The sequence below is a fragment of the Tachypleus tridentatus genome, chromosome 6 (assembly GCF_004210375.1).
Source record: "Tachypleus tridentatus isolate NWPU-2018 chromosome 6, ASM421037v1, whole genome shotgun sequence".
Lineage (NCBI taxonomy): Eukaryota > Metazoa > Arthropoda > Merostomata > Xiphosura > Limulidae > Tachypleus > Tachypleus tridentatus.
Window position 1 is genome coordinate 132,151,219 of NC_134830.1, and position 26,445 is coordinate 132,177,663.

General features: G+C 35.1%; 1 protein-coding gene across 2 annotated transcripts in view; it reads right to left on the bottom strand.

Moving 5' to 3' along the window:
* Positions 1-14,792: 14,792 nt before the first annotated feature.
* The window catches only part of LOC143253682 (T-cell leukemia homeobox protein 3-like), a 47,810-nt gene continuing 36,157 nt past the window's right edge, over positions 14,793-26,445 (bottom strand). Inside the window, exon 3 of one of the 2 annotated variants that reach the window (XM_076507931.1) lies at positions 14,793-15,264. In XM_076507931.1, coding sequence (XP_076364046.1) covers positions 15,180-15,264 — 85 coding nt within the window. In that variant the 3' untranslated portion in view covers positions 14,793-15,179. Of the gene's footprint in view, positions 15,265-21,748; positions 25,008-26,445 lie in introns of those variants that run through there. The other variant, XM_076507930.1, reaches the window with a different exon arrangement.

Consider the following 26,445-nt stretch of genomic DNA (forward strand, 5'->3'; position numbering starts at 1 on the left):
CATCCAGGTTAAATTGTTCTCATCAAAGAGCAAAACCTTCGTCCACTTTTCTACGTCCCATGTTTGGTTCTTCTCAGCAAAGTTTAACTGAGCTGTTTCGTGGTGTGGAAGGAGATGTTGCCTTTGAAGACGTTTACGGTTTTTAAAATATTTCTCTCATAGATGCCGTCCTATTGTTCTTGAGCTGTATTCTACGTCCTTAAAGGCTTTAATCTTATTTGACAATCGGCCGGTATCTTGCCGAACAACCCGTTGAATCCCCTTGCTTACGCCGGCGAAAATTTCTTGGACCCACCACTTGAAATTCTCGTTCCGTATCCCTCAGGATCTTTTAATAAATTTGGAACAGCAGTTTTACTACGCCCTATGTCACTAGCGATGGTACTTTGAGAGAGATCTTGCTTTTGCAGCTCAACAATTCTGCCACGTTCAAACTCTGTCAACTTTTTAGCCTTTGCCATGTTTTTACCCAATCTAACACAGGAGATGTCAGTGGGAGATGTTGACAACGCTAATGCTTGAACACAAATGACTAAATTTCGTTACGTGTTTACCGATTAACGCTTCCTTTCGGCATGGTCTTAAACTTTTGACCAGCTAGTATTTAGGCTAATTTCACAGTGTTCTTATTTTCCCTATTAAATGCTAAAAAAGTTTTTATTTTTATTTTCCCTTTTCTTATTTTCATCTTTCGAAGCTCTACTCAAATAAGTGGTTGAATCTAACAACGCAAAATGAATTTTTTTCTTTATGTTCATTGGCCTTAAGATTTTGGCCAGCAGTGCTATAAAACAACCTTTCCAAGATAAACTACTGTATTCCGACACGAAAAACTGTTACGTTTCAACCAGATTACTATATTCAGTTGTAAGGCTTCCAAGCTTTGAAGCCAATATAAGTTACTATATTTAATTGTTAAAGAACAATAGATTACTCTATTCAACTGTAAAGCTATTAGCCTATTAAGCCTAATATAAGTTATAGTGTTGAAATTCAAACCTAGTAGTTTATTAAATCTGAGATCGGTTACAATATTCTACTGTACATTTATCAGAAAACAAAGCCTAAGGCAGCTTTACTTGAACACATAAAACAAAGTATCTTGACCCTTAGATCAACGACGATATTTAAATACACCTTCAGTCTGATAGACCAAAAATACATTACTGTATTTCACTTTTAAACTGTAAAACTATGAGCCTTAGAAGGTGCAGTACCTAACAGTTAGGCATAAAAATAAATGTTGTTCAAATATAGGTATTCCAGTTGTTAACCACAAGTCAGTGATAAAATTTAATTTGTATGTAGTTCTAGTGCCATATTACAATCTAGAGTTTCCAAGTTTATTTATTAATTGTCGGATTAACCAATTTATTCAAGTATGAAACTTTCGAGGTGGAGGGGTCAGTGTTTCTAATGACATTTTATAAAGGTATCGAAGACCGGAAATAAGACATGATTCAATACAAAACACTAACGGAAGTCAGTTTGAAAGTTTTTCTCATTTCAGCAGAAGAACATAATATCACTGATTTGTTTTATTTCAAACACGTTGCTCTAAAATTGGTTGTTCTTATGAAGATAAATAGATCGTTTCTTGGACTTGATTGACCATTACTTTCAAAAGACACTTGATGTAATTTACCTGCATATCATTAAGTTCTGTGTTGCCCACATTTTACTTTATTATCAGTAGTTTTCTCTGCTCTTAGCTTCAGCCATTTTCTAGCATATTATATCATTCTGGATATGTGGCATTCTCTGTGTGAGGTTTCAATCGATGTGGGACCCTGCTGTTTACACTTTGAGCACTAACCCAGGCAGAAGCCAGAAAATATGATTTACGACAATTTTCCGTACGAAACTAATCAAGGAATTGCAACACCTTGACGTTGATAATTAGGTATCGCTTTGTGATGACTTACATGCCTCCATGAAACCGGTCATCAGAGCGTACTTGAGAACAATAAACCCTTATCACTTAACGTTCTGTCACAGTTGTTATTTATGACTTTTAAACCGTTGTCCTAGTGCTACATGACTAAAGGTTTCTGAAATATTAGATCAAGTTTCACGCTTAGCTTATTTATAAACATATTATTTTAAGTTTAAACACGTGCTATATATGTTGCCTGAAATTACTTGTCAAGTACTCTTGACACTTCTAATCTTTAAATGACTATTATCTGACAATAATACAGCATATTTTGGTTGTTCTGAAATTGCATTCTTCTGGTGATTTCATTAACAAATTTTATTTGTAAATAAAAAAACTTCTATATTTTGTAAGCATGTGAAGTCTTTGAGACGTCAATTGCATTAGAACTGGTGTATATAGCCTTCTGTGTTTTTATTTTTTTTCGTCTTCAGTATGGAAGTTGTTTGTGGCTTTTTTTTTGCCTTTGCCCAAATTGATTTATACTTGTTATTTAAACCTTGTGTCTCGTCCGTCAGTTTCCACCTAACTTAATGTCTTTCTTTTCAGCATTCTTCCAAACGCAAGCCCATTAGCCGCTGTTTGTAAATAGATGTCTTGGTAACAGAACTTTGGTAAAGTGATAAACAAGTACCGACTGTACTTGCTAAATACTCCAAATTATTTCAGTTGCTGGAGTGTATTTGATATTTCTCTCACACAATCAAAATTCAGAAACTGCTAACCAATACAGAGCTAAATAACACAATATAATGAAGAGTGGAGTCATTAATGCTTTCCATGGAAGAGGTGCCAACCAGAACTAATATCGTCATCCTCTAAGTAGAAAGTTATGGTTACGAAAAGAAAACTAACACCACCACCCCCAAATATTATGATGTGGTTGGACGTATCTTGAGCGCCTGCGAAGATATTACAAACAAGTCGGTGTTGACAATGGTTAATAAGCCAAAATTTGCTAGTTTCCAGTCACGTCTGAAACCTAATTGTTGTTTTCACAAAAAAGAAAAAATATGTAATCATAACAATACAGTATTCAACTAGATTCTTGTTAATATCCTAGGAGGAGTTTTAACTGGCTCTTTTACCCTCGACCTCCTTAAGCATACACTTATAAGCTGTAAAAATTATCTGATTTATAGAATCCTTTACAAAAAAAAAAAAAAGGAGAGGATAAGAAAGTTGATAAAGCTGTTGTCTGACCTCGGACCACTATTAGTAAGCAGTGGAAGCTTTGTTGTAGGACCACTATTAGTAAGCAGTGGAAGCTTTGTTGTAGGACCACTATCAGTACGCAGTGGAAGCTTTGTTGTAGAACCACTATCAGTAAGCAGTGGAAGCTTTTTTGTAGGACCACTATTAGTAAGCAGTGGAAGCTTTGTTGTAGGACCACTATTAGTAAGCAGTGGAAGCTTTGTTGTAGGACCACTATCAGGACCACTATCAGTAAGCAGTGGAAGCTTTTTTGTAGGACCACTATTAGTAAGCAGTGGAAGCTTTGTTGTAGGACCACTATTAGTAAGCAGTGGAAGCTTTGTTGTAGGACCACTATTAGTAAGCAGTGGAAGTTTTGCTGTAGGACCACTATCAGTAAGCAGTGGAAGCTTTGTTGTAAGGCCACTATTAGTAAGCAGTGGAAGCTGATAATTGGTAATCCCTGTGTAAAATATAGTTTTCAATACTAATATGTCGAAAATAAAAGTCATTTACCCAATGCTCCCATATCTGTTGTCCTTATCGAAGTGGTATTCATAGTAACCATATTACGCTATTACCAGAGCTCTTCAATCGGTTATGTCGCCACATCTGTTGTCCTTATCGAAGTGGTATTCATAGTAACCATATTACGCTATTACCAGAGCTCTTCAATCGGTTATGTCGCCACATCTGTTGTCCTTATCGAAGTGGTATTCATAGTAACCATATTACGCTATTACCAGAGCTCTTCAATCGGTTATGTCGCCACATCTGTTGTCCTTATCGAAGTGGTATTCATAGTAACCATATTACGCTATTACCAGAGCTCTTCAATCGGTTATGTCGCCACATCTGTTGTCTTTGGCAAAGTGCTATTTATAATACAGTAAAATCTCTCTGAGGTGGAATCGTACGGGACCGAGAAAATTTCCAGCTTAGCAGGTTTTCTGGTTTAGACAGAGTGAACATGTGTTTCTTTAATTATATATATTTTTTTAAGCAGAACGTTACACTAGCTTGACTGAAGGGAAGTAAGACGTTTGTGAATAAAGTTATTACACTGCTTATGTTATATTTATTAGATTAAGAACAAAAATAAATATTAAAAATATACATAAGTACACAAAATCTTAATCAAATGTATTTGAAGAAAGTGTCCAATTTCAATTGTTTCGTTTTTAATGGGTTTTCTCATGCAGTTACAAGAGAACGCCAATTCTACAGCCTTTTCATGAAGTTCATTTATATATACAATTTGATAATGTTAATATAACTTAACACTTGTGATGAAGTAGGAATTTCTATTTCCTCACTACCTTTTCCATTTTGTTCGTCTTCTGAATCTCACACTGTTACCATCTTGTAATTCTATTATAGGTTTGAAATTAATTTTTTTAGTTTCTGATAAAACATTCTTGTCAATGTTCACAGTGTGTGTGTGTGTTTTCTTATAGCTAAGCCACATTGAGCTATTTGCTGAGCATACCGAGAGGAATCGAACCCCTAATTTTAGCGTTGTAAATCCGAAGACTTACCGCTGTACTAGCGGGGTGCAACGTTCACAGAATCATCTGCATCAATCTTCTCAATCAGAGTTTGGATTTCACTAGAATTGCCATAATAAACAACTTCACCACAATCTCTGCCATTATCAAGAATAAATACACAGTTTCGAAAGCACTTTATTAGACATTCGTATTTGACACACTTGAGTGAATGACTTAAAAATGCAATTCCATCTAACACGTCAATTTTCATGGTCATTTCAGATGCTCTCTTACGGTCGTCCATATTTGCAATAATATGCTGAAGCATCAATTTTCTGTATTTCAATTTTATACACTGTATAATTCAATTATCTATTGACTGTAGAACTGATGTTGTACATGGAGGTGTACCCTTCGGAAGTGCATCTAGTAAAAACACTATTTCTTATGTTACAAGTTTCACAGCGTAATATCTATGCAAAATAATGTTTTTAGGGATAAAAATCGTTAAACCTTAATTGTTCTTGTAGGCCCGATATGGCCAAGTGGTTATGGGCGCTCGGCTCGTAATTTGAGGGCTGCGAGTTCGAATTCTCGTCGCACCAAACATTCTTGACCTTGCAATTTGGAGGCGTTATAATGTGACGATCAATCCAACTATTTGTTTGTAAAAAAGTAGCCCATGAGTTGGCGGTGGGTGGTGATAACTAGCTGTCTTCCTTCTCGTTTTAACTGCTAAATTACGGACGGCTAGCGCAGATAGTCCTCGTGTAGCTTTATGAAATTTAAGAACGTATTTTCTGCACTATGTTAAGGAACAATTCTCAATTTTTAAGATCCTATCTACAGCAGCGACCTAAAGGTACTTTTTACCTAACAACTAATATTCCAAATGCGAATAATTTATATTGGTAAATTAGATTAGAGTAGTTAGAAAGATGACAGTCTTGTGTGCTTTCGAATTGTTATAAATTGTTTATGTTAGGATATAAAATACATTAACGGGTTCTTGCGATTTGCTCTAGAGTTCCCGGAAAATAGATAATAAATTAAACTGAAGAGCATCATCATAAATTAACAGGAAAACAAACCACAACACAAATGTAAGTGTAAAGAGATTAACATGTTAAAACACAGATTCAAGGGGAGATATGAAAGACCAAGAGATGCGGTGATGCGGACAAGATGGTGATAGAAAATTACATCAAGGTTTGAAATATTACGACAAGAATCTAAGCTGAAACACGCTAGTATTTTGTATAACGTACCAAACACCCAACAAGCCTTAAACACATAGCAGTCGAACTGATTTGCGGATTTTTTACAAGATATGAACTCTCTTATAACTTCTTGGTTTTGCAGGTAACGGCGACACAAGTTAAATTTACATCAGTTATTATTTATTTTTCTTTATAAAAACAAAATGTAACATGGAACACAAATCATTTTTTGAAGTAAAATCATGAAATATGGTACACCTGTCGTTCGTTAAGTACGTAAAGATTTCAAATGTGATAATAAAATCAACTCAGGCCATTTCCCGAAATAGCTACACTCGTTTCATAATAAGACGTGGCTCACCACCATAAGTTTGTTTTTTTGAATTTGGCGCAAAGCTACTCGAGGTCTATCTGCGCTAGCCGTCCCTAATTTAGCAGTGTAAGACTAGAGGAAAAGCAGCTAGTTATCACTACCCACCGCCAACTCTTGGGCTACTATTTAACTAACGAATAGTGAGATTGACCGTCACTTTCTAACGCTCCAATGGCTGAAAAAGCGAGCATGTTTGGTGCGACCGGGATTCGAACCCGTGACCCTCAGATTACGAATCGAACACCTTAACCCACTTGGCCATACTGGGTACTACTATAAGTTTAAAAAGTTGTATGTAAATTTCGATATTGTGAATTCAGAAAACTGTTTAATTAAAGAGTGCGGTTTTTCATCCATATAAAATGTCGTGCCCTTTGACATGTAACTGACTTTTTAAGCTCTTACATTTTATTCTTATAACTGTATCAACTTGATGATGTCTTCTTTTGTCCGCATGCTATTCAGGAATTGGGCTCGTTGATACAAGGCTTGCAGATTGAATGTAGTGGACGCAAAACTTGTAGGTTGAACTGAAATGGAAACAAGACTTCTAGCCTGAACTACAGTAGAAACAAGACTTCCAGAATGAACTGCAGTAAAAACAAGACTTGGAGAGTGAACTTTAGTGGAAGCAAAACTTGCAAAGTGAACTACAGTGGAAGCAAGACTTTGGGGTGATATGCAATGGAAAAACGACATGTACATCAAACTGCAGTTAAAATAAGACGCTTGTGAACTGTAGTAAGAACAATACTAGCAAACAGACTTACAGTGGTAGCAAGCACAGTGCAATAGAAAAAGACTCATAAGATGCATCCCATAAGAAACAATTGGTACTACCCTTACCAAACAATGGATGCATGCTTTAGCATGAAAGTGGTTATTTTGTTGAAGGACTAACATCCCTTCACTTGAAACTTTCCCATGTGTACTCCATCTTCACCTCAGTAGCCATCTGCTTCTCTTTTCCCCTCAGTTAGGATTTTTTTCTTTTATAAAGGTCACAAGCACGATACTTCTATAGCTTCTCTGTAGCTCTATTTTATGGCAGCTGATGTGCCTTTTATTTCCGTCCAAATGCTTTACGTTCTCCACTTTGTTTACCAACAACATAACAAGATTGCTTAATGGTAAAAGCTTACTTACGATGCTTACTTCTGGCAACTGATGTATCGGTAGGTCTCCTGGTTTCGAAGTTTCCTCATTCAATTATCTGAATTCAATATCAGTGACACTTATGGCCCATTCACTACACTCTTTGACATGAGTAATCACAGTTGTGGCGTATAAGTCCATTTCTTCGCGTATCTATACCCATTGTTTTATATATACAACTCTCCCCAACCACTGACCTTCTAGTGAAAAGACTCAGTCTCTACCATTAATTACATTTTTCTTTTAATTCTGTACTCCCTTTCATTATTCAAGTCATCCTGGACAGGATTTCTTTTCACTTTCAAATCTGAAGTAAGCTTTTTCCTAGGCCACTAAATGTCTTTTCTCAATGCAAAGCAGTCCCAGCATGAATCTTATCGCCACAGTGGGATGTCATTAGGACAGTTTAAAATGGTCCTCATGTCCTCATTCTCAATTCATCCGAGCTTTTCAACTGTGTCTTTAATATCATTAGAATTCACAAGCAGTATTCCACAACTAAAGACATAAAATAATGGCAGAGGAGGAGCAGTTTTTGCCCCATATCTACAGTGGCCATGCTTTTCAAGGCCCCAAACCCTTTTTATTTTCTCGAATAATACATCTACATAATCCTTGTAGAACAGAGTATATCAAGGGTGAAACCGCCCAAGTATTTCTTTTTGTCATATTATTTTGTTGTAGATCCATTAATTGCCAATTTCGAGATATCAACATTAACTATCCAATTCTTTAGTGAACACTAAAGAATGAATGTTTTATCTGAATTGGTAACAGCATTAACTTCCTTACGACAATCTGAAATGCCGTGAAATGCAACTTGCAACTCTCCAGATATTTGAGTTCAGTCTTAGATACTTCTGGAAACTATCAGGTCATCCCATAAGTAATGTCCGATAATTTAACACAGAAAGTGCATCATAATTTCTGTCTTTGTAGAAGGCTTTAATGACTAAAATATGTAGTAGGACATGTATAAAAATGTTCAGACAAATAAGAGAAACTAACCCAACTTCACTTTTTTCAGATCATTAATTAAATAAACCCTAATGAAGATGGATGTGTCTGAGAAGCATATCGGGCACATAATGCTTATGAGTTTAAAAAAGTTTATGGTGCGGAGTTTCTCAATGAAAGAAAATGTTGAAGGTGGTTTCAGAAGTTCAGATCAGGTGTCTACAGCATAAGTGATGCGCCACGTTCAGGTCGTCCTGTTGAGTTTAATGATGACTTGTTGCTGGCTATACGTGTTGAAGATTATGCTGTTACAGTTGAATAACTGGCACAGAAGCTTAGTTCAACCCATTTAAGAGTTCACCGTCATCTGCAACAGCTTGGAAAGGTGTCAAAACTTGGAAAATGGGCCCCCATGATTAGATAGAAGACAACCTTAGAGCAAAAGTGTACATTTGCACTTCTCTGCACTCTCATGAACGTAACTCACCTTTTTTGGACAGGTTAATTGCTGGAGATGAAAAATGGATATATTATAAAAATGTTAAGTGCCGCAGACAATGGTTCAGTGCAGATAAACTGGCTAAAACACGGCCCAAAATGGACCTCCACCCAAGAAAAGTCTTGTTAAGTGTTTGGTGAGATAGTTTTGGTGTGATCCACTTTGAGTTGTTGCCACTCAATGTAACGATTATATCAGACTTCTATTGTCAACAGTTAGAGCATTTGAATGTTGCACTGAAATAAAAGAGGCCTGCTTGGATCAATCATAAAGGTGTTGTGTTACACCAGGATAATGCACGGCCCCATACAGCAAGGATCACATCTACAAACATTGAAGAGCTAGACTGGGAAAAACTTCAACATCCTCCTTATTCTGCAGACCTTGCCCCATCTGATTATCATCTATTCCGAAGTTTGCAAAACTATCTTGATGGAAAAGAGTTTGGAACACATGAAGATGTCAAAACTACCCTCTCTACATTCTTTCCCTCCAAACTTCAATAATTTTGTAAAAGTGGCATTCAGAAGCTTGTAAATTGTTGGCAGGAAATACTAATGGAACATACATTATTTATTAAATAACATTAAAAGCGTTTGAAGTCCTTTCTCTTTTTCTGAACCTAAAATCGGACATTACTTAAGGGATGACCTGATAGAATGTCGTCTGTGAATGAAAGTGTTTTTACAAGGCCCACTGACTGCACCTTTGCCATTTTTTATGTAGCACAAAAAATATGAGTGATCCCTGAGACAGTTCCAGTACAATAATATGTAGTAATGATGAGGGCAAGCTTCCTTTCAGATAGTGCCACTGCAGTCCGCTTGAATATTAAAAGGTCAATTTTGTGATCCATCAGGACATATATAACATGACCATATTTCACCATTTAGTAGGTATCAACCTACTAGCAGCGATCTTTTCAAGAATTGTGCCATAGAAGACCTTCATTCTCATTTGTGTGTAATTCTTCCCTTGCTTAGGCAATGGCTTCAGGTAGCTATGTATCTATTATTACGGAAGAGTTAAACTTTTTAAATTGTTATTAAATTCTCCAACAGTTTCAACTCAACTTGCTGTCCTGATATGATGGTATTGTACCCCATCAGGGCCAGAAACACTTTCCTTACTGTACCCGAGAATGCCTTTCATATGCTTATTACTGAACATATCTTCAGACTCTTCTGGATTTACTATACTTCTTAAACCTTCTCTAACCACGCATCTTATCTCAGATCTCTTTGATTTGTTTTACAATAAAATGTTTCAAGGAAACTTCAGTCTTTCTTTGATAAGCCTGTACGAGAACTCTTTTCCATTCTGTAGATTGTTATTGTGCAGCCAGTGTTGTTTTGATTCATCCTGTGATGCAACTGGCAGAATTCTTGCAGTGCTTTATCACTCCACACTTCATTGGTGAAATACTCCCATTTGCCCTCCTTAGAAACAGCTGACAGCCTTTTAAGTTCCTCTCTGAGTCTGTTCTTCTGAACTTGATGGTGGTTCTTTGTAATTTCTGCCACCTTATTACAGCACCTTTTATCCTTCTGCAAGCCTCCTTGACTTCCTCCATCCACCATAGTGGTTGACTAAACTGGTTCCTTTTTTGTCCTTTTCTTCACATTCTATCAAAGAAACCCAAAGGATCCATCATTCTGTCTAATAATGCAAGTAAACACCCGTGATGCTTGCTTTGCCTTCTGGTTGCCATTATTCTTGATTAACACAACAGCTGGTAAGTGATAATATTCTTGTTGTCCCAGTACATTCCACAGTTTACTGATTATTGTCTGCTGTGAAAGTAAGGCAAAATCTACGACGCTGTCAAAGTCTTGTGGCCTTGTTGCTAATCTATATGAATGGTCATCACTGCTACATGTCAAATCTGACTCCAGAAGTGTGTCTTCTAAAGCAATTCCGTCTGTTACCCAAGAATTTCCTACTCCTTTGCTCTGTTATTGAAGTTACCACACACAATGGTCCTGTCTCCTGAGGGATTTGTAATCTCTGAAAAAATCCTAGTTCTCTTTGTTGTTAGACTTCTTCATTCCCATAAGTATACTGAACAGATTCCCCCTAAAGTTTTAATATGTACAAGTATTTGTAACCCTGTATTTCCCTTATTCCATTTAGCTGTGTCTTCACATTGTGCTTGACAACATGCTTAATAAGAAATGCTTGTAAATTATATGCTGTTTCTGCCAGATTCGTATAGTTTTTGGATCTAGAAACTTTGATGGTTGAATTTTCATTAATATATGTCACCTGAAGCACAAAGACATCGTAGGAATCCAAGTACCAGAACAAAACTACTTCTTGAATTTCTGTCTGACCTACCAGGATGTTAAAAAAACTCCGTCCATCATATGCCAGCATTCCCACTGTTAAAGTGATTCATCACTGAAGCTACAATTATTAATAACTAAAGTATTTGCATGTCCATGATTAAACTGCATATGTATTTCTTTCTTGTTAGAGACTCGTCCATAGAATGCCAGCAGAGTTGGCATTCTTTTGACAATTTGGAGGACATAGCATGAAACAAGTGAGGCAAAATGAAGTGATCAGTTCCTTCTTAGGTTATTAGATTGTTTTTATACCTGGACGAGAAGAATATTAAACTGTTTAGTTTCATATTAAAACACATAACAGAACTGAATACTGATAAATAATGGTACACAATAAATGTCTATGAATTACATGAGTAATATGATGAAGTAGACATCTTTATCACTTGTAATATGCAACACATCTCAGCTAATAGTGAACTATTAACATTTGTTCTTTGATGTATATATATATCTCTTTTGGTGCTTTAAAATAAGATATCCATTCTACTAATATACTTCCATATGTGATAATCCAACTGGTTTTTATGTTGTGTTATCAGTTGTATTCAATCATATCCAGTTTCTTTACTTTAGTGACACACTGACTACTTTAATAGTAAAAAAATACTAAGTATAATAGTATAAGATTATGTTTACGAATAATAACACTATGGATTTATTGTGTAATAATAATGTTTATTTAGATTCAATTAATGATTCGTGTAATTGAAGTAAGGCTAGTTTTCTTACTTCTCCTTCACACAGAAAAATTGGTGCCTAAAATTGAATTCACTAATCATCTTATAGCAGTTTGTCTAAAACTGTACAACTGTTATATTTTTTTCTCAGATATTACTGTCCAAACAATGTCATTTAGTATCGAAACTGTTAGGAGCACATTTGGTATGTAACCTCTGTTATTGCATTCGCTTGCTTGACATGAAAACGGCATTCAGTTTCACACAAAATACTATTTATACATTAGAATTTCCTCATTTTAGATTTTACTTGATTGGTATTTGATAGTCTGTTATCTTGTAGAATACTTTTGCAGCAGGCCCAACCCTAAGATACCTTCGTTTATATTATACTTATTTACAATTAAAAGTAAAATGGCCACCTCCACAGATCATTAATTATGATGTGCTGCTGCCATAAAAAATAAATTATATGTAACTACATTCTTAAAAATAAAAACAGACACAATTTCAATTTTGTTTTCCAACAACTCTGGCCTAAGGTAAACATTTTTAATTTTTTATGGTTACAAAGTAGGAGCTGAATGTACAATTATTTTTCATCAGAAAGGAATGTTCCATGCCCTTATCAAAAGCAATAAATGCTTGATGAGAAAACAATGTCAAAATGTTGTTCTCGTATATATGTCCTTCCACGTGAATTTATAGCTACCGTTGTTGTCACGGGACTTGTATATGTCAATTTGTTTAATCTGACTGATCTGTGAGCTCCTATTGTTCTTTTTCTCCTGAATCTGTTCCATTTTTTTAATTACACAGATGAAATGGCTACTGGCGTCTCGGCCTCTAGGTGCAGTCAGGTTGCTTCCAACACCTTTGGTAACTGCAGTGATAACACACGCAGTAATTGTAATTCTGCCATTTCACTGGTCCGGCATGAACAACAAGTAGTGAGAAATTCTCTTAGGTTAATTACCACGTAACACTTTTTATATGCCTGTGTTTAGCTGCCTGAGGCTTTATTTTTATTGGTAAGTTGAGAGAGATTGTCGAAAAAGCTTGCTGCTGTGGGAAACTACAGTTATTTTTGCAGAATTTTCTACCCTGTCATCTCACTTTAAACTGTGTCTTCAAACCTCAGTGCTGGGGATGTCACGTAATTCAAAAAAACCTTTTTTGAACTTCCTTACCAGGATATTCTTATGATTTGATATATCTATGATTCATATATTTTGGTACGAAGATGGTGTATTGACAGGGGTGCGTTGTTGGACTGCCATGAAAGCAGACATGATGCCATAGTGTCTCAACATGGTTATATTTAATGCAGTCGGTACAAAACGCTAATTTATTTGATATTTTCACAAGATTTGTGTATTGGAAAGATGGTTGGAGGTTTGATACCTAATCATCCAGAAAAACACAAGTGTGCATCGTAAACCTAGATCCGTTATGATTGTTTGTACATAATCTAAATATAAGAAAATCATAAAGAAGGACTGTCGAACGTAAACCTACAACAACAAAAAATACTGTAAGGACTGTATTCGTTGATGCGTGTGTGCAGACAATATTGTATATATCATATACTTGTTACAGTTTGTTCAAGAATGTTCAGTCCTCAAAGTTTGTACAAAATGGTGAGTATTGTTATTCTATAATAGCGATTAATAACATTTGTTATGTTGCAAAACGAAATACAACAGTTTGTTTGAAATTAAGCACAAAATTGCACAATGAGCTATCTGTGCTCTTCCTAACACGAGTATCAAAACCCGGATTCTCACAGTGTAACTCTGCAGACACAGATTTGCTACAGAGTTTATTAACTAGATATTAAAATTAAAGTTACTGAAATATTCGTTGCATGTGTATATGTTAGCAGTTCGTGTTTTGTAGCTAAACAGATTTAACATGTCACAATGAATCAGAGTGAAATATCTCCATCGTGTTAATGAACCACAGATGGAAATGAAAATAAATTAGATATGCTGCATACTATCGTATGAAAGTATAGACTACACAACGTATGTTGAGATCTACATATAATTCTTATTTCCACTTAGATAAAATACATGTAACACAAATAAATATACATAACTGAAAACAAAAACATAAGCTGTGATCTCATTCAAATAAAATATAATAGCAGATTTGTTAAAATCCTATAGAGAGTAAAACTGTCTTTGAAATAATTGTTTTAACATAATTAAATATATACATTGATGACGTAATGATATGTGAAAGTAAAATAACGTAAAACTTATGTTGGATAAAACTAGAAAGTGTCACGTGTAAAATAAAATATTTTGTCATGTTATATTAAAAGCATAAAGTTGAACTAATGAAACAGTAAATTTTAATTATTGAATGATATTTGAATAAAGAACTTTTTTTGAGCTATTTAGATATATCTGGTCAGGAAAGGTAAATAGATATAGAACTAATAAATTAGTGTTAAGCGTCCTTTTTTAGTGTTTGTATAACGACTGTATTAAATCTAATCATGTTAAGACATATTGATCCACTTCTTAGAACTACGACTTTATGTTCGTCTTCATAGTGGTCTGAAAACGCACATCAAGAAATCATCATCTCGGGTGATATCACTACGTTGTGCCACAGCCCTCTGGTTCCACTTCATGGAACTATTACGTAATAGTCTCTGACATTCTGTTGTTATATCTGCCTGTCATGTGGCCTAGCATCTCGCACCTCTCTATTAAAATCATCCTATCCCCCCCTACAGCCACTGGATGAGTTCGACTCACATGTGGCTCACTCTAACAGCGTGTCACGCGAGTGGAGGGATAACTACCAGTATGCAGCCTTCAAACTTGACATCCTACAAAAAATATTAACTTAAGAGCAAAAGTTAATGTAGGAGACATTACTTTAGAAGCCATATTATTGTTCACTTCCAACTCGGCACAACGTGGACTAAAGAATCTCTGGAGTTTGCTTTTGTTTATTTTGTTTTAAACAACACGTAGTGAGTAATATAAGACTATTTTGAAAACTCACATGCACTTAAATAATTAAATTGAAGGTTTATGTGTCATAGGCTTTAACAATTCGAAACAGAAAACGCTGTACAAGTTCATTTATTTCCTTGCAAAGCTTTCAAATCCCTCTTTATAGTGGTTAACAACGAAATAATCGTTTCTGTTGAATACTCACTTATATAAACAAAACTCAGTAAACAAGTCAATGATTGCAGATAAATGAAATATTATATCAGTATAACATCTTCCCCAAACAACAAGAAAAATAATAAGTATATTTGGTAGCGCCTCACAGAGGGTCAGTAGAATGTATAAGAACTAACTATATTAAACCTTGAGGCTTGATTCTCCTTGGGAAGGCGATGTTGGTTGTTTTTTTGTAACGTTCTGGTGGATCTGTAATTTCTCTACAAGAAAAAGTGGTGCATTTAGTTTTATACTCAATTAATGGTATTAATATATGCCGTAAAATATTATTTTAATAACTGTCCCTCGTTACTGAAAATATTTTCTCTTTTTTATCAATAATTGTCCGTATTTTATAAATTTAGTTTAAAGTAGATGTAGTTTCCCTAACTGAACTTGTTTTCAAATTAAGATTTTTCAAGAATATGCAACCTAGGATGAGTTTAGTTTATTTATTTCTACGTATTTTATTAAAGTTGTCGTCCCTCGTCATATTCGATACAACAAAAAAATAGTTAAACATATTTTCGAACAGTATGCAGATGTGGCATAAGAATAGAAATGGTTTTATCTGACAAGCATGACGTATTGATCAAGTCCAGAAGGAGCTAATCGTAATCTACTGGAAATAATCTCGTCTCTGCAAGGAGTTAGAGAGATCGAATATGTTTTTATTGCTTTGTAAGTTGATCTAGTTTATTTTTGAAATTCGCGCAAAGCTACACAAGGGCTATCTGCAGCCGTCCCTAATTTAGCTGTGAAGACTGAAGGAAAGGCAGCTAGTTTTCACCACCCACTGCCAACTCTTGGGTCACTCTTTTACCAACGAATAGTGGAATTGACCGTCACATTATAACGCCCCCACGGCTGAAAGGGCGAGCATGTTTTAGTGTGGGTGGGATTCGAAACCGCGATCCTCAAATTACAAGTCAAACGCCTTAACCCACCTGGCCATTAAGAAAACATTATTTGTTTTCATAAGTAGAATGTAATCATAGAAGGATATTTAAGCTCACACCGAGTATAACACAACAGATATGATACAGCGCTAACAGTCTTACTCCATAAGAAAACATCACAATTAGCAATACCAAAGGAAGTTGAAACTTTCTCAAAGTTGCTACAGTTGGATTCGCCAGTAAAAACGTGTATATACGTCAGCCTCTTAATACGTGCTTGAGAAACAGACTTTATTACAATAGACAAATGTTTGTTTCTGAATTTAATCATAAAGTTCACTTTAAACAGAACATAGAGGCAAAAGTTTTAGATAAATAAATTAGGAGAGGAGAAAAAAAAAGCAGTACAAATATGACTTTATCTGTATACCTATTGTTATCTATGTACCTATTATTATCTATATACCTATTTTTATCTATATACCTATTGTTAGGAGCTCATGGTGACAAAGATTTATAAATTGATTATCTATATACCTATTGTTAGGTGCTCATGGTGACAAAGATGTTAATTAATTAGTGAGCGACCTAGTGATGAACTAATCGCAACGCCATATATCTGGTCATACATCTAACCGTTAAAAACAAGTGACTTACTTGAAATAAACTATCCTTTAGGCTCACCCCTCCCCCCGTTATTATTTTCGGTCTTCCCAAAATTTACAAGCGCAAGTTCCCACTCAGATCTATCTTTTCCAAAATCGACTTCGATACCTACAAACTTGCTTAGTTTCTTGTTCCTATTTTAAGCCTCCTAACGACTAATGCTCGTGTCGCCAAAGATTCCTTTTCTTTCGCGCGTGCAATTTCTCAACTTCCGGACGCGAACAAATATACAAATATGTTATATACAAATATATTATGGAAAGACTTGACATTGAACATCTTTTTACTAAGCTTCATTCAGAAGCAACAACAGAAATCCATCTTCAAAATCGATTTACAAGTAACTGTAGCTAGAGGGCTGGATTTAAAAAAAAAGAGTAAATTGCACAACTACTTAAACTTGCTTTAAAAGAAAACCATTTTATTTTTAACGTTAATTGTACGACCGGATAGATGGCGTTGTGACGGGTTCATCACTAAGAGCCTCTTTTTCACTATGAGTACACGTGGCTGACTGAACATGTAACCTTCTAAAGTACTGCTTTAGTTTAGTAAACGAGAATACGGGGAAATGTCCTTTTACCAATACGTAAACCTTCACCTTGAATAGTTTCAATCTACTTGATGCTGTTTTGCACGCTGTAATAAAAACCCTACAAGTACAGTCAAGTCACGAGCGAACAAGGGAACGACAAAACTGGTTAAACCTTTGCGATTAGCGCCCCATTATATACTAGAACCCCATCTTGGGAGATTAAGATAAAGCATGTATACATCTTTACGATTAGAGCCCCATTGTATAGCAGAACCACATCTTAGCATGAGTAAACCTTAAAGTGAGAGCCACATTGTATAGCAGAACCACATCTTAGCATGAGTAAACCTTTAAGAGAGAGCCCCATTGTATAGCAAAACCACATGTTAGCATGAGTAAACCATTAGGTCAGAGCCCCATTGTAAATCAGAACTGCCCCTTAGAAAATGAATATTTAACTTAGTAAACCTTCACGGTCAGAGCTTCATTCAGTAAAAAACAAATATCTCTAGAGATTTAGACATTCTGTAACTTCGGCATCAATATGCTATTTTCAGTTTAACCTATAGCTAAGAATAATAGTAGACACTTAAAAGAAACACTGTTTTCAGCTCTAAGCCATTTAAAACCAAAGTTATATGTGAAACGTGTGTTTTAGAGAATATCATAAAGACTGGTTGAATCGGGACATTAAAACCCATCAGTAAACTTTGGATCATAACACTTAATGTCATTATTGTAAAGTTCTTTCTGTATTTAAAAACACTGCTTTATACTAACACTTTCATTTAACAACATGTCTTTATACCAACACTTTCATTTAACAACATGTCTTTATACCAACACTTTCATTTAACAACATGTGTTTATACCAACACTTTCATTTAACAACATGTCTTTATACCAACACTTTCATTTTACAACATGTCTTTATACTAACACTTTCATTTAACATCTCTTTATGCTACTAATTTCAATGAAAATTTCGTCTTCTCTCAGTTTTGTAACCTTAATAACACCACGACGACAATTTTGTTTTCAACGTTTGAGTCAGTAAAATTAGAATAACCACCTCAAATAATTACATTTTCGTTTCGGCAGCCAACAGAATCACAACATACTCTGATTCCATTTCCATCTTTCTGTTTCATAATTCTAGAACAGTACGCTGCTGTCTTTATCAATATTTAAATAGAAGAGTCTGAAAATTCTCATCAGTTTCTTTGCCATCGTCCCATAGGAACAGTATTGTGGTCTCTTGGTCTCAGTCCACAGACCTCTCTCTGTGTGTATCTAACCTGTACTCAGGGCTCTACCCTTTATTTTATCATTTTTAATAACTGTCACGCCTGTAACTGTAAACCTGCTAAAGCACGTGGAATGTACTTACTTCTAACTGAATTTTCTGCTTACTCGATATCGTATTCCACTCTCTGTTTCTTTCAATACTCTTACCTTCTTTTCACTAGCTGGTACAGAAAGAACATTTATGTACAACAAACGACATTTTTCTGTCCTCTTCTGTCTTATAAGCTCTATAGACTAATATTCTTTAAAAGCTGGCAAAATGTTCATGTAAAACAGATAACGTCAGTTTGCCGTGCAAACTCACATCAAACTCAAGTTTAAAAAAAACAATTTACTATTACTTTGGTGCTTGATAATAAACTTGATATTAAGATGTTGAGAGTTTAGGTATCGAAAGAAAAGCGTTATTTGTTTTCTTGATTTAAACTTGATGAAACTATCACTCGTATAATTGTTTGATAGTCGATGACATTAGTTTGAGGCCATATGTTTAGACACGCCATTCACGATGACCTAATCTTAATAAACTGAACCAGAGGAAATGAACCAAAATATTAGGGTTCAGGGTCGCAGAGTTTAAAGGATCTGAGACTTTAGTATTACGGCATGTGGATCAACATTCCAATCTGTAAAAAAATAATTACATAAAATTATAAGTAGAGCATGCGCTGAAGTTAATTTAACATGTATATCAAACTTTGGAATTTTTTTAGTCTAGTTTTAGGGACAGAACTCCAAAACCGAAAAGGTCTTTTGTGGTGTATCAATTTAAACGTCCCGTTTTACCAAGGAGTTTATAGATTATTTTCACTAGGTTGTACAAAAACGTTTTAGTAGACGGAAGGTTTACCCTACGTGGAGTGCGTGTCCTCAGCATGACAAAGTGACATTTCGAGTGCTGCTTTTAGTCTATTAAAGTAGGGCTTGTGATGTATTGTTACAGTTGTAGATTCGAGAAAGCCTATTGATTTCTAGGCTGAGGCAAACTTTATATGTAACCAATAAGGGTCGAATTACCCTTTTGAAGATCAAACGGTAACTTATTTCAGAATTGATCAAATGACCACTTTTGTGTTCAACTGTTTACCACAAACTTGGTATTCACTGTCAGTAACTCTCGATTTGAGTATACACAAAATGGCTTTCACAATAACTGTAAAAATAGTGAGCTAACGTTTATCTAATACTTGAAGTATGTGAGTGAATTATTTTAGTGAATAAAGTATTTCTTTTTTATGTGAATCTCAAGTCATGACGTAATGAACAATTAGAATTTTGATCTCTGGTCCAGTAAAATAACATGAATAGTGGCGCAGATTCTTTAAAATGTGTGGTTGTAGTTTTTCTCTCTAAAAATGTTAATAACTTCCTTTATATTAACGCCATGAATTATAGATTAACAGTTTTTCGTCATCACCCCATGATCTCAGCCATATCAAACATCATTACTTATGTTAACTGCTTAAGTTAATATTATATGCTAGCTATCATTCTCGTCAAGTGAAGTGTATCTGTGTATCAACATAAAATTAATTCGCTCATTGTGGACCTGAACCGTCGATAAAATATTCAGTTCTAAACCGGATAGAAGACTGAATACTGATTGTGGGTTTGTACTATTTTAGTTTATAAATAATGATTTATACTAACCGTTATTATAAACTGAATATTAAAATATGTTAAGAAAGAAAATTGTGTGTATCAATCTTGTTGGCAAGTGCCATAAATTCTACATATCGATTAACTTCTAAATTAAACTTTCCGACTATTTGAAATCGTAATATGTAACTTAGGTAAAATAATAAATCGGAGATTCATCCGTGATAAATCATAACGTGTAACAATATATAATGTTGTTTACCGTATATAAGTTAAGCATTGTTAACATTATTGTGAAGCTAAATCTTCTTTAATTAAAGTTCGCAACGAATAATAATCGTACACCCTTATGATTCTTTTAAAAAAATGAACGATATATAAAAACTACTAATCTAGTTTCCTTGTCACAGCCAATACTTATGATCTGTACATCCTTTCACCTTATAGTTTTGGTGCTTTGATATAGTCATCTTTAATCCGAATGACAAAAGCTAAAAATGGTCTACATTTACTCTCAGGTGAAGTTGCAATAAAAATGTTAGATCGATAGCTCACTTGACTTCTGTGCTATTTAGCGTAGACGAGGGAAGGCAGCTAGTCATCACCACCCACCGCCAACTCTTGGGCTACTCTTTAGAAAGTTTCGTTAAACCTGAGAGGATTTTATTAAATAACTTTGCACAAAGGCTTACATTTACAACAAATGAGAACGTTAAATGTAGTTTGTAAAACTATATCAGTACCAAATTTGAAAAAAAAATCCATAAATGTTAAATATGTTCCTATATCAAAAAAAGCTTCCATTTGTTTGTTTAAAATTCGCGCAAAACTACACAAGGGCTATCTGCAGCCGTCCCTAATTTAGCAGTGTAAGACTAGAGGGAAGACAGCTAGTCGTCACTACCCACCGCCTACTCTTTTACGAACGAATAGTGGAACTGACCGTCACATTATAACGCCCCCACGGCTGAAACGGCGAGCATGTTTAGTGTGACGGGGATTCGAACCCGCGACCCTCAGATGACGAGTCGAATGCCTTAACCCACCTGGCCATGCTAGGCCTAAAAGCTTCCATACTTTCGGTTGAAAGAAAAATAGAAGGAAATGCAATAAAAATTAGAAATTTTATAACTCGTGTACTTTTTAATGGATTGTCTTAGAATTTAATGCGTGAAGTAAAAACCATATCTACTAATAACATGTGGTAGTTTGACTTATCACAGTTCAAACACCATGACGTGGAAAATCATTAAACTGTCACTCCTGTTAATAACACACAGTGTGGCCTGCAGGTTGTTTTTTTAGTTACAAGACACACTACATTCACTGTCTTAATTTATTGGGTTTTTTTTCACGTTATTCGTAAGGTGTAAATTTTGTTTTGTTTTAAAACAAAGCAAAATCAGGGTCGCTGCTATTCCACCGCGAGGAATCGAACCCAGATATCAGATTATAAGTCCATAGATTTATCACTACTCCACCGGGAAACTTTTAATTCAACATGTTAGGCACATTGGGTTAATAATGTACTGTTAGAGCTTGATGTTTGTCTACTGTTTCTAAATTGTTCATTCTAGCATCGTTGTACAAATACGTTGCACATAAAAGCACCAACAAAGAGTCGCACATCATTTACTGTGACTGGGTGTAGAAACAGTCTGCACCAAAATAAGCTGAATAGACACACCTCAGTTATTGTGGTTGTACAAACATTGCTTTATTGGTCGATGTACGAACATGATCATTACACACCAATATTTACACAAATACATACTTAACTATATACATGATAATGGACAACAAATGCTCCAACACGAACATACGCTATGAGTTGTTACTTAGACTACACACAGGTTTTATTTTAATGTCTCTACTTGTTTAGACAGCATTGCTGCGTTTGTAAAATTAAACATGTTTAAAAAAACACCGAGTTTTGTCTCTTTAATGGTTATTAAAAACATTTATCTAAAAGAAAGAGACAGGTTTTATCATATTCATGACGTGTTTTCAATCTAGTATGTTCATACTCGTCAAACAGGTAAAGTTAGACGTTTGAGCCGAAACGATTTTCAATTTGCTAATCATTAAGCTACGTGAAAACCATAGCCAATATAAAGTCGCGGTAAAACGGTTTTATCCTAAATAAATTTTAGCATTGCTTGGCATTTCCTAAGATGTGATTTCACCAAAAGCTGATTGCTTTTCAGAAGGATCATAAAAAAATGTGTTTGGGTTGATGATTTAGAATTTCTAAGAAGGGGATATCTCCTGCACTTAATGGTATTAGCACACAAAGGAATATGTATCATCTTTGCACGAAGACCATCCAGAAGAGGACCAGTAATAAGTAGACTTCTATCCATCGTGAACAACGTATGACATCTTTTAACATGCACGACGACATATCCTTTCAAACATTGCATGCCTCAAGAAATTGAAGAATTAAATAAGTATCCATGTTATCCTATACGAAGGCATAGCAAGCAAGTTGCCATACGAGGCGCTTATGAATTTCGGTGTAATTGGGTTACTCAGTTTGGCGCAGGTAAACTGTCATTTTCGCAAACATTTCGACTTATAAAAAAACTTTAGAAAGTAGTGGCAGCATTATAATGGAGCCTTTTGCAATTGAAACAACACGACAGAACTATTGTCAAGGTGCAAAGCTATCAGAGTGTGTATGATGGACATGATGACATGGACTGCAACGACGTGGTGAGGCTCAGAAATCGTTTTATTATAACCTGTTCAAAAGTGGACGCATTTCTTCCCTATTTTTGATTGTTGATTTCCTTTAGGTTTATCGTGATGGTTTTAAAAGTACCCAAGATGCTTCCAGTCTGTGTTCTAAGGAGGATCTTGAAGAGTTGGTTGTTTTTTTTGGGCGTATGTTTTGCTACTTGTGTATAATTTACACTTCTGAAGCTCAATTGTTTATTAATTCGTTCTTCTAGCCTCCCATATGGACAACCAAGAAATTATATGGACGCTTCCACGAGATCCTACACTTCAGGAGTGTATACATCATAAAGCACGAACTGAAGTGTAACGAAAACCCATCGAACATCAAGTTTCTTCTCGGAACGTTGAATAAAAGAAATATTTATAGAATTACGCTAAAACTAAGGAACTAGTGATCACCAATCGGAAACAAGCGCTTCTACTTGTATGATAATTATAAAGTACTGAATCTCTGTTCTTTTCCTTTATAGTACCAACCACCTTTAAACCACACATTGAGTCAGATTCAGAAAAATGATCATCTACTTATGCTCCAATAAAGTTATTAAAAGAGCTTTCTAATACGTCAGTGTTAGGTATTTCATCTAATCATTTAATTATTAGTAAACTTGCTTTACTGTTCACGTGCTAGTGTAATGATATAATTAAATATTGGTGCGAAATCAAACCCAAATTTTTTTCTAATTTACATAAGTGTTATTTACATGACTTACTGTCTGAATTCATAATATTAGAAGAAAAACTTAAAGTAAGTCTAAATAATTCCAAAATGAGCAAACAATCACATTACTGGATACTTACAAACCAGTAGTTTTCCATTGGCACAGTAATACGCTAAAATATGGTTCTCAAAATAGTTTATATTTCAAAACAATAACTACTGTAGTAACCATCATATTAATCAAACTAAAATTTAGAATAACATTTTTAGACAACATTAATTAAATACACGATTAAAAATGCTATTCAACAAAAACACGATTTGTACATTTTTGTTAACAAACTAGTCTGCATGAAGTGTATTCCTTATTCTCTCTTAGCTTTATTCACTTAGTTTCATTCTACATATCGTATTTACCAAAAACGAGATTCGATTAATGGCAGATATTTTGTAAGTTTTAACATTTGAAATTTTCGTAAATCGATTTTGAAAGTTAATCTGCTACTTACGCAGAAACCACTGACTCGCGTTGTCTTCTGGGTAGCTTTGATTAATTACAACAACGTGAACAGGTGTTTTTTTATTGGGCGACGAAGCATTGACGTGATCTACACATATGCCGTTGTTTTAGATACAGTTCCCTAAATGAAATCAAATATTTAAGTATAGTCTTCATACTTTAGTCTAAGAATGAATGGTGTGGTCCGTTCCAATCTCTTCTGCAATATCCTTATTTAAAAATGTAGGTAAATCAGTTTCAATAAGAACACTACATCACCAAGGTCAACTGCTGGAACAGTGATATGATGTATGGCAGCTTGTCCATAGGACAATAATTCTATATTTATATAGATAGAAAATCCTCAGGAACAGTGTCGAAGTTGTATATTAGCTCAGTACAAATAAACAACAACAAACAATAACCAGAGGGCAGTAAGTTAAACGCGACACTCTGAAATTGGTATCAAGTCTTCCATAAAACAACACACTTGTCCCAAACTGACCAGGCCATGCTGTGGAGTAGTGTTGGAAATGTACACTAGGTACTCCACGGAACAACACATTTGTCCCAAACTGACCAGGCCATGCTGTGTAGTAGTGCTGGAAATGCATCAGAATGGTAAAAAGTCGCCGCATAAAATTAGTATCTTAGTTTAACAGTTAAATTATTACGATAGCCAATATTTTGCTATATTTATAATTAGTAGGTTCAATTTCGCTTTCAGATATCACAATGCTGAGTGTACGCTAACCAACGTTAATCTAGGGTTTCCAGCTGTTACTCAACATAAAGAACTCGCGAAGGACGATGCTGCCAGATAAGCCGGCGATCGCTCCGGCGGCTGATGGTGAGCTACGCTGACGGCAACTGCTGCTGCCCCTTCGTTGGACCATGGTTGGAGGCTTTGTAGGGCATGTAAGGAAGGATTGCTGAGGCACAGCGGGTCTCGGGAATTCTCATAGATCGTTTTAGAAACGACATCAGCTTGAATAGACAACATTAACCGATTGGCAGCCTGCCGTTCGGCCTCTCGCTCCTCTGCCGTCTGTCTCCTGTAAAGATACAAAGAGCGAGTTACATGCGGCGCATCGAGTACGTAACAACGGCAAGAAAATCCACCAGAGCAAATATTGAAACAGACAGAAATACATGTGAAACAACGGAGTTACCACAAATGCTATGATACAAACACACGAAGAGTATAATAGACCCATATATATTGTAGATTATAGTTCAGAGTGTAGCAACAACTGTGTTGAATGTCATCAGTATAACATGCACATTTCACTAATATTATCGAAGTTACTTCAAAGACGAGAAGGTCACGAGCTAGTGGTTAGCGTATTCGGGCTGCGAATCGTAATTTACGAAGTTCGAAACATGATACCACTCAGCACTTTCTACTGTGAACGAGTAATAAAAGTGGCAGTCATTCTTGTTATTCAGTTCGAGTAAAACCGCTTTGGCAGTGGATATTTGTACTGGTGCGTTATAAAAATGACAGCCGTTTTCATTACTCAGTTAAAGTGAAACCATTGTGGCAGTATACCTTCCCAGAGAATTTTGACCGCTTTTTTCACGTGCGTTTAATGTGTCGTTAAAATTGTCTATTTACATCGATTTTCGTAACTGTATGAGATACGTTTTTCTTCGTCGATAACACAAAACAGCAACATTACAAAAGGAGTGCTGTGCTATCTTCAACCGATTATACTGACCAAACATTATACTGAGTTAAACTTAGTGAATGTCGTAATCGGTAACATCAGTAATATTAAACAAACATAATTCACTTTTTGAAAAGAATTAAAATACAGCTCAATAAAAAGTACTTTTGTGTAGTTCTATATGAGTCTGTAGTGCATTAGATTCTATATATATATATATATATATATATACACACATATTATTTTTATTTTCGACAGAGATATATTTACAAAGGTATTTTTGACATTTGATATATATATATATATATGACACAAAAGTTAGAAAGTCATGTCAAGGACCCTACCAAAGTTAAGGCATAACCATCACTAATTTGTTATTGCTGGTCAGAGGGAGGATATTCAGTCATCAACACAGTAGCTTAGCTACTTCCATCCTATTAGTAAGGTTGACTGTCACAGTTATCACACCCTCACACCTGAAACTGCGAATCACAGGTTTTAGGACCTGCAATCCAAAAACGCAAAATGTCGGCCACACCTGGCCCTCACACGAGAAGTTTCAATGTAAATAAATAGAAGTTTTTAGCAAACTTAAAAATATATTTTATTTTTACGGTTTCATTTCTCAGGAATCATAATCTCTCAAAACAGAGTGAGTCGCATCAAAACAACGTCCGATATTTCTTTCATGTATTAAAATAAAGTGTGTAACAATTGTTAAAAAAAAACCAAACCTTTGAAACCGATAAATAAATCTCAGCGAGAAACAGACTTCCGAAACCGACGGGTAAGATATTAAAGTACATTTCTGCATAATACATTA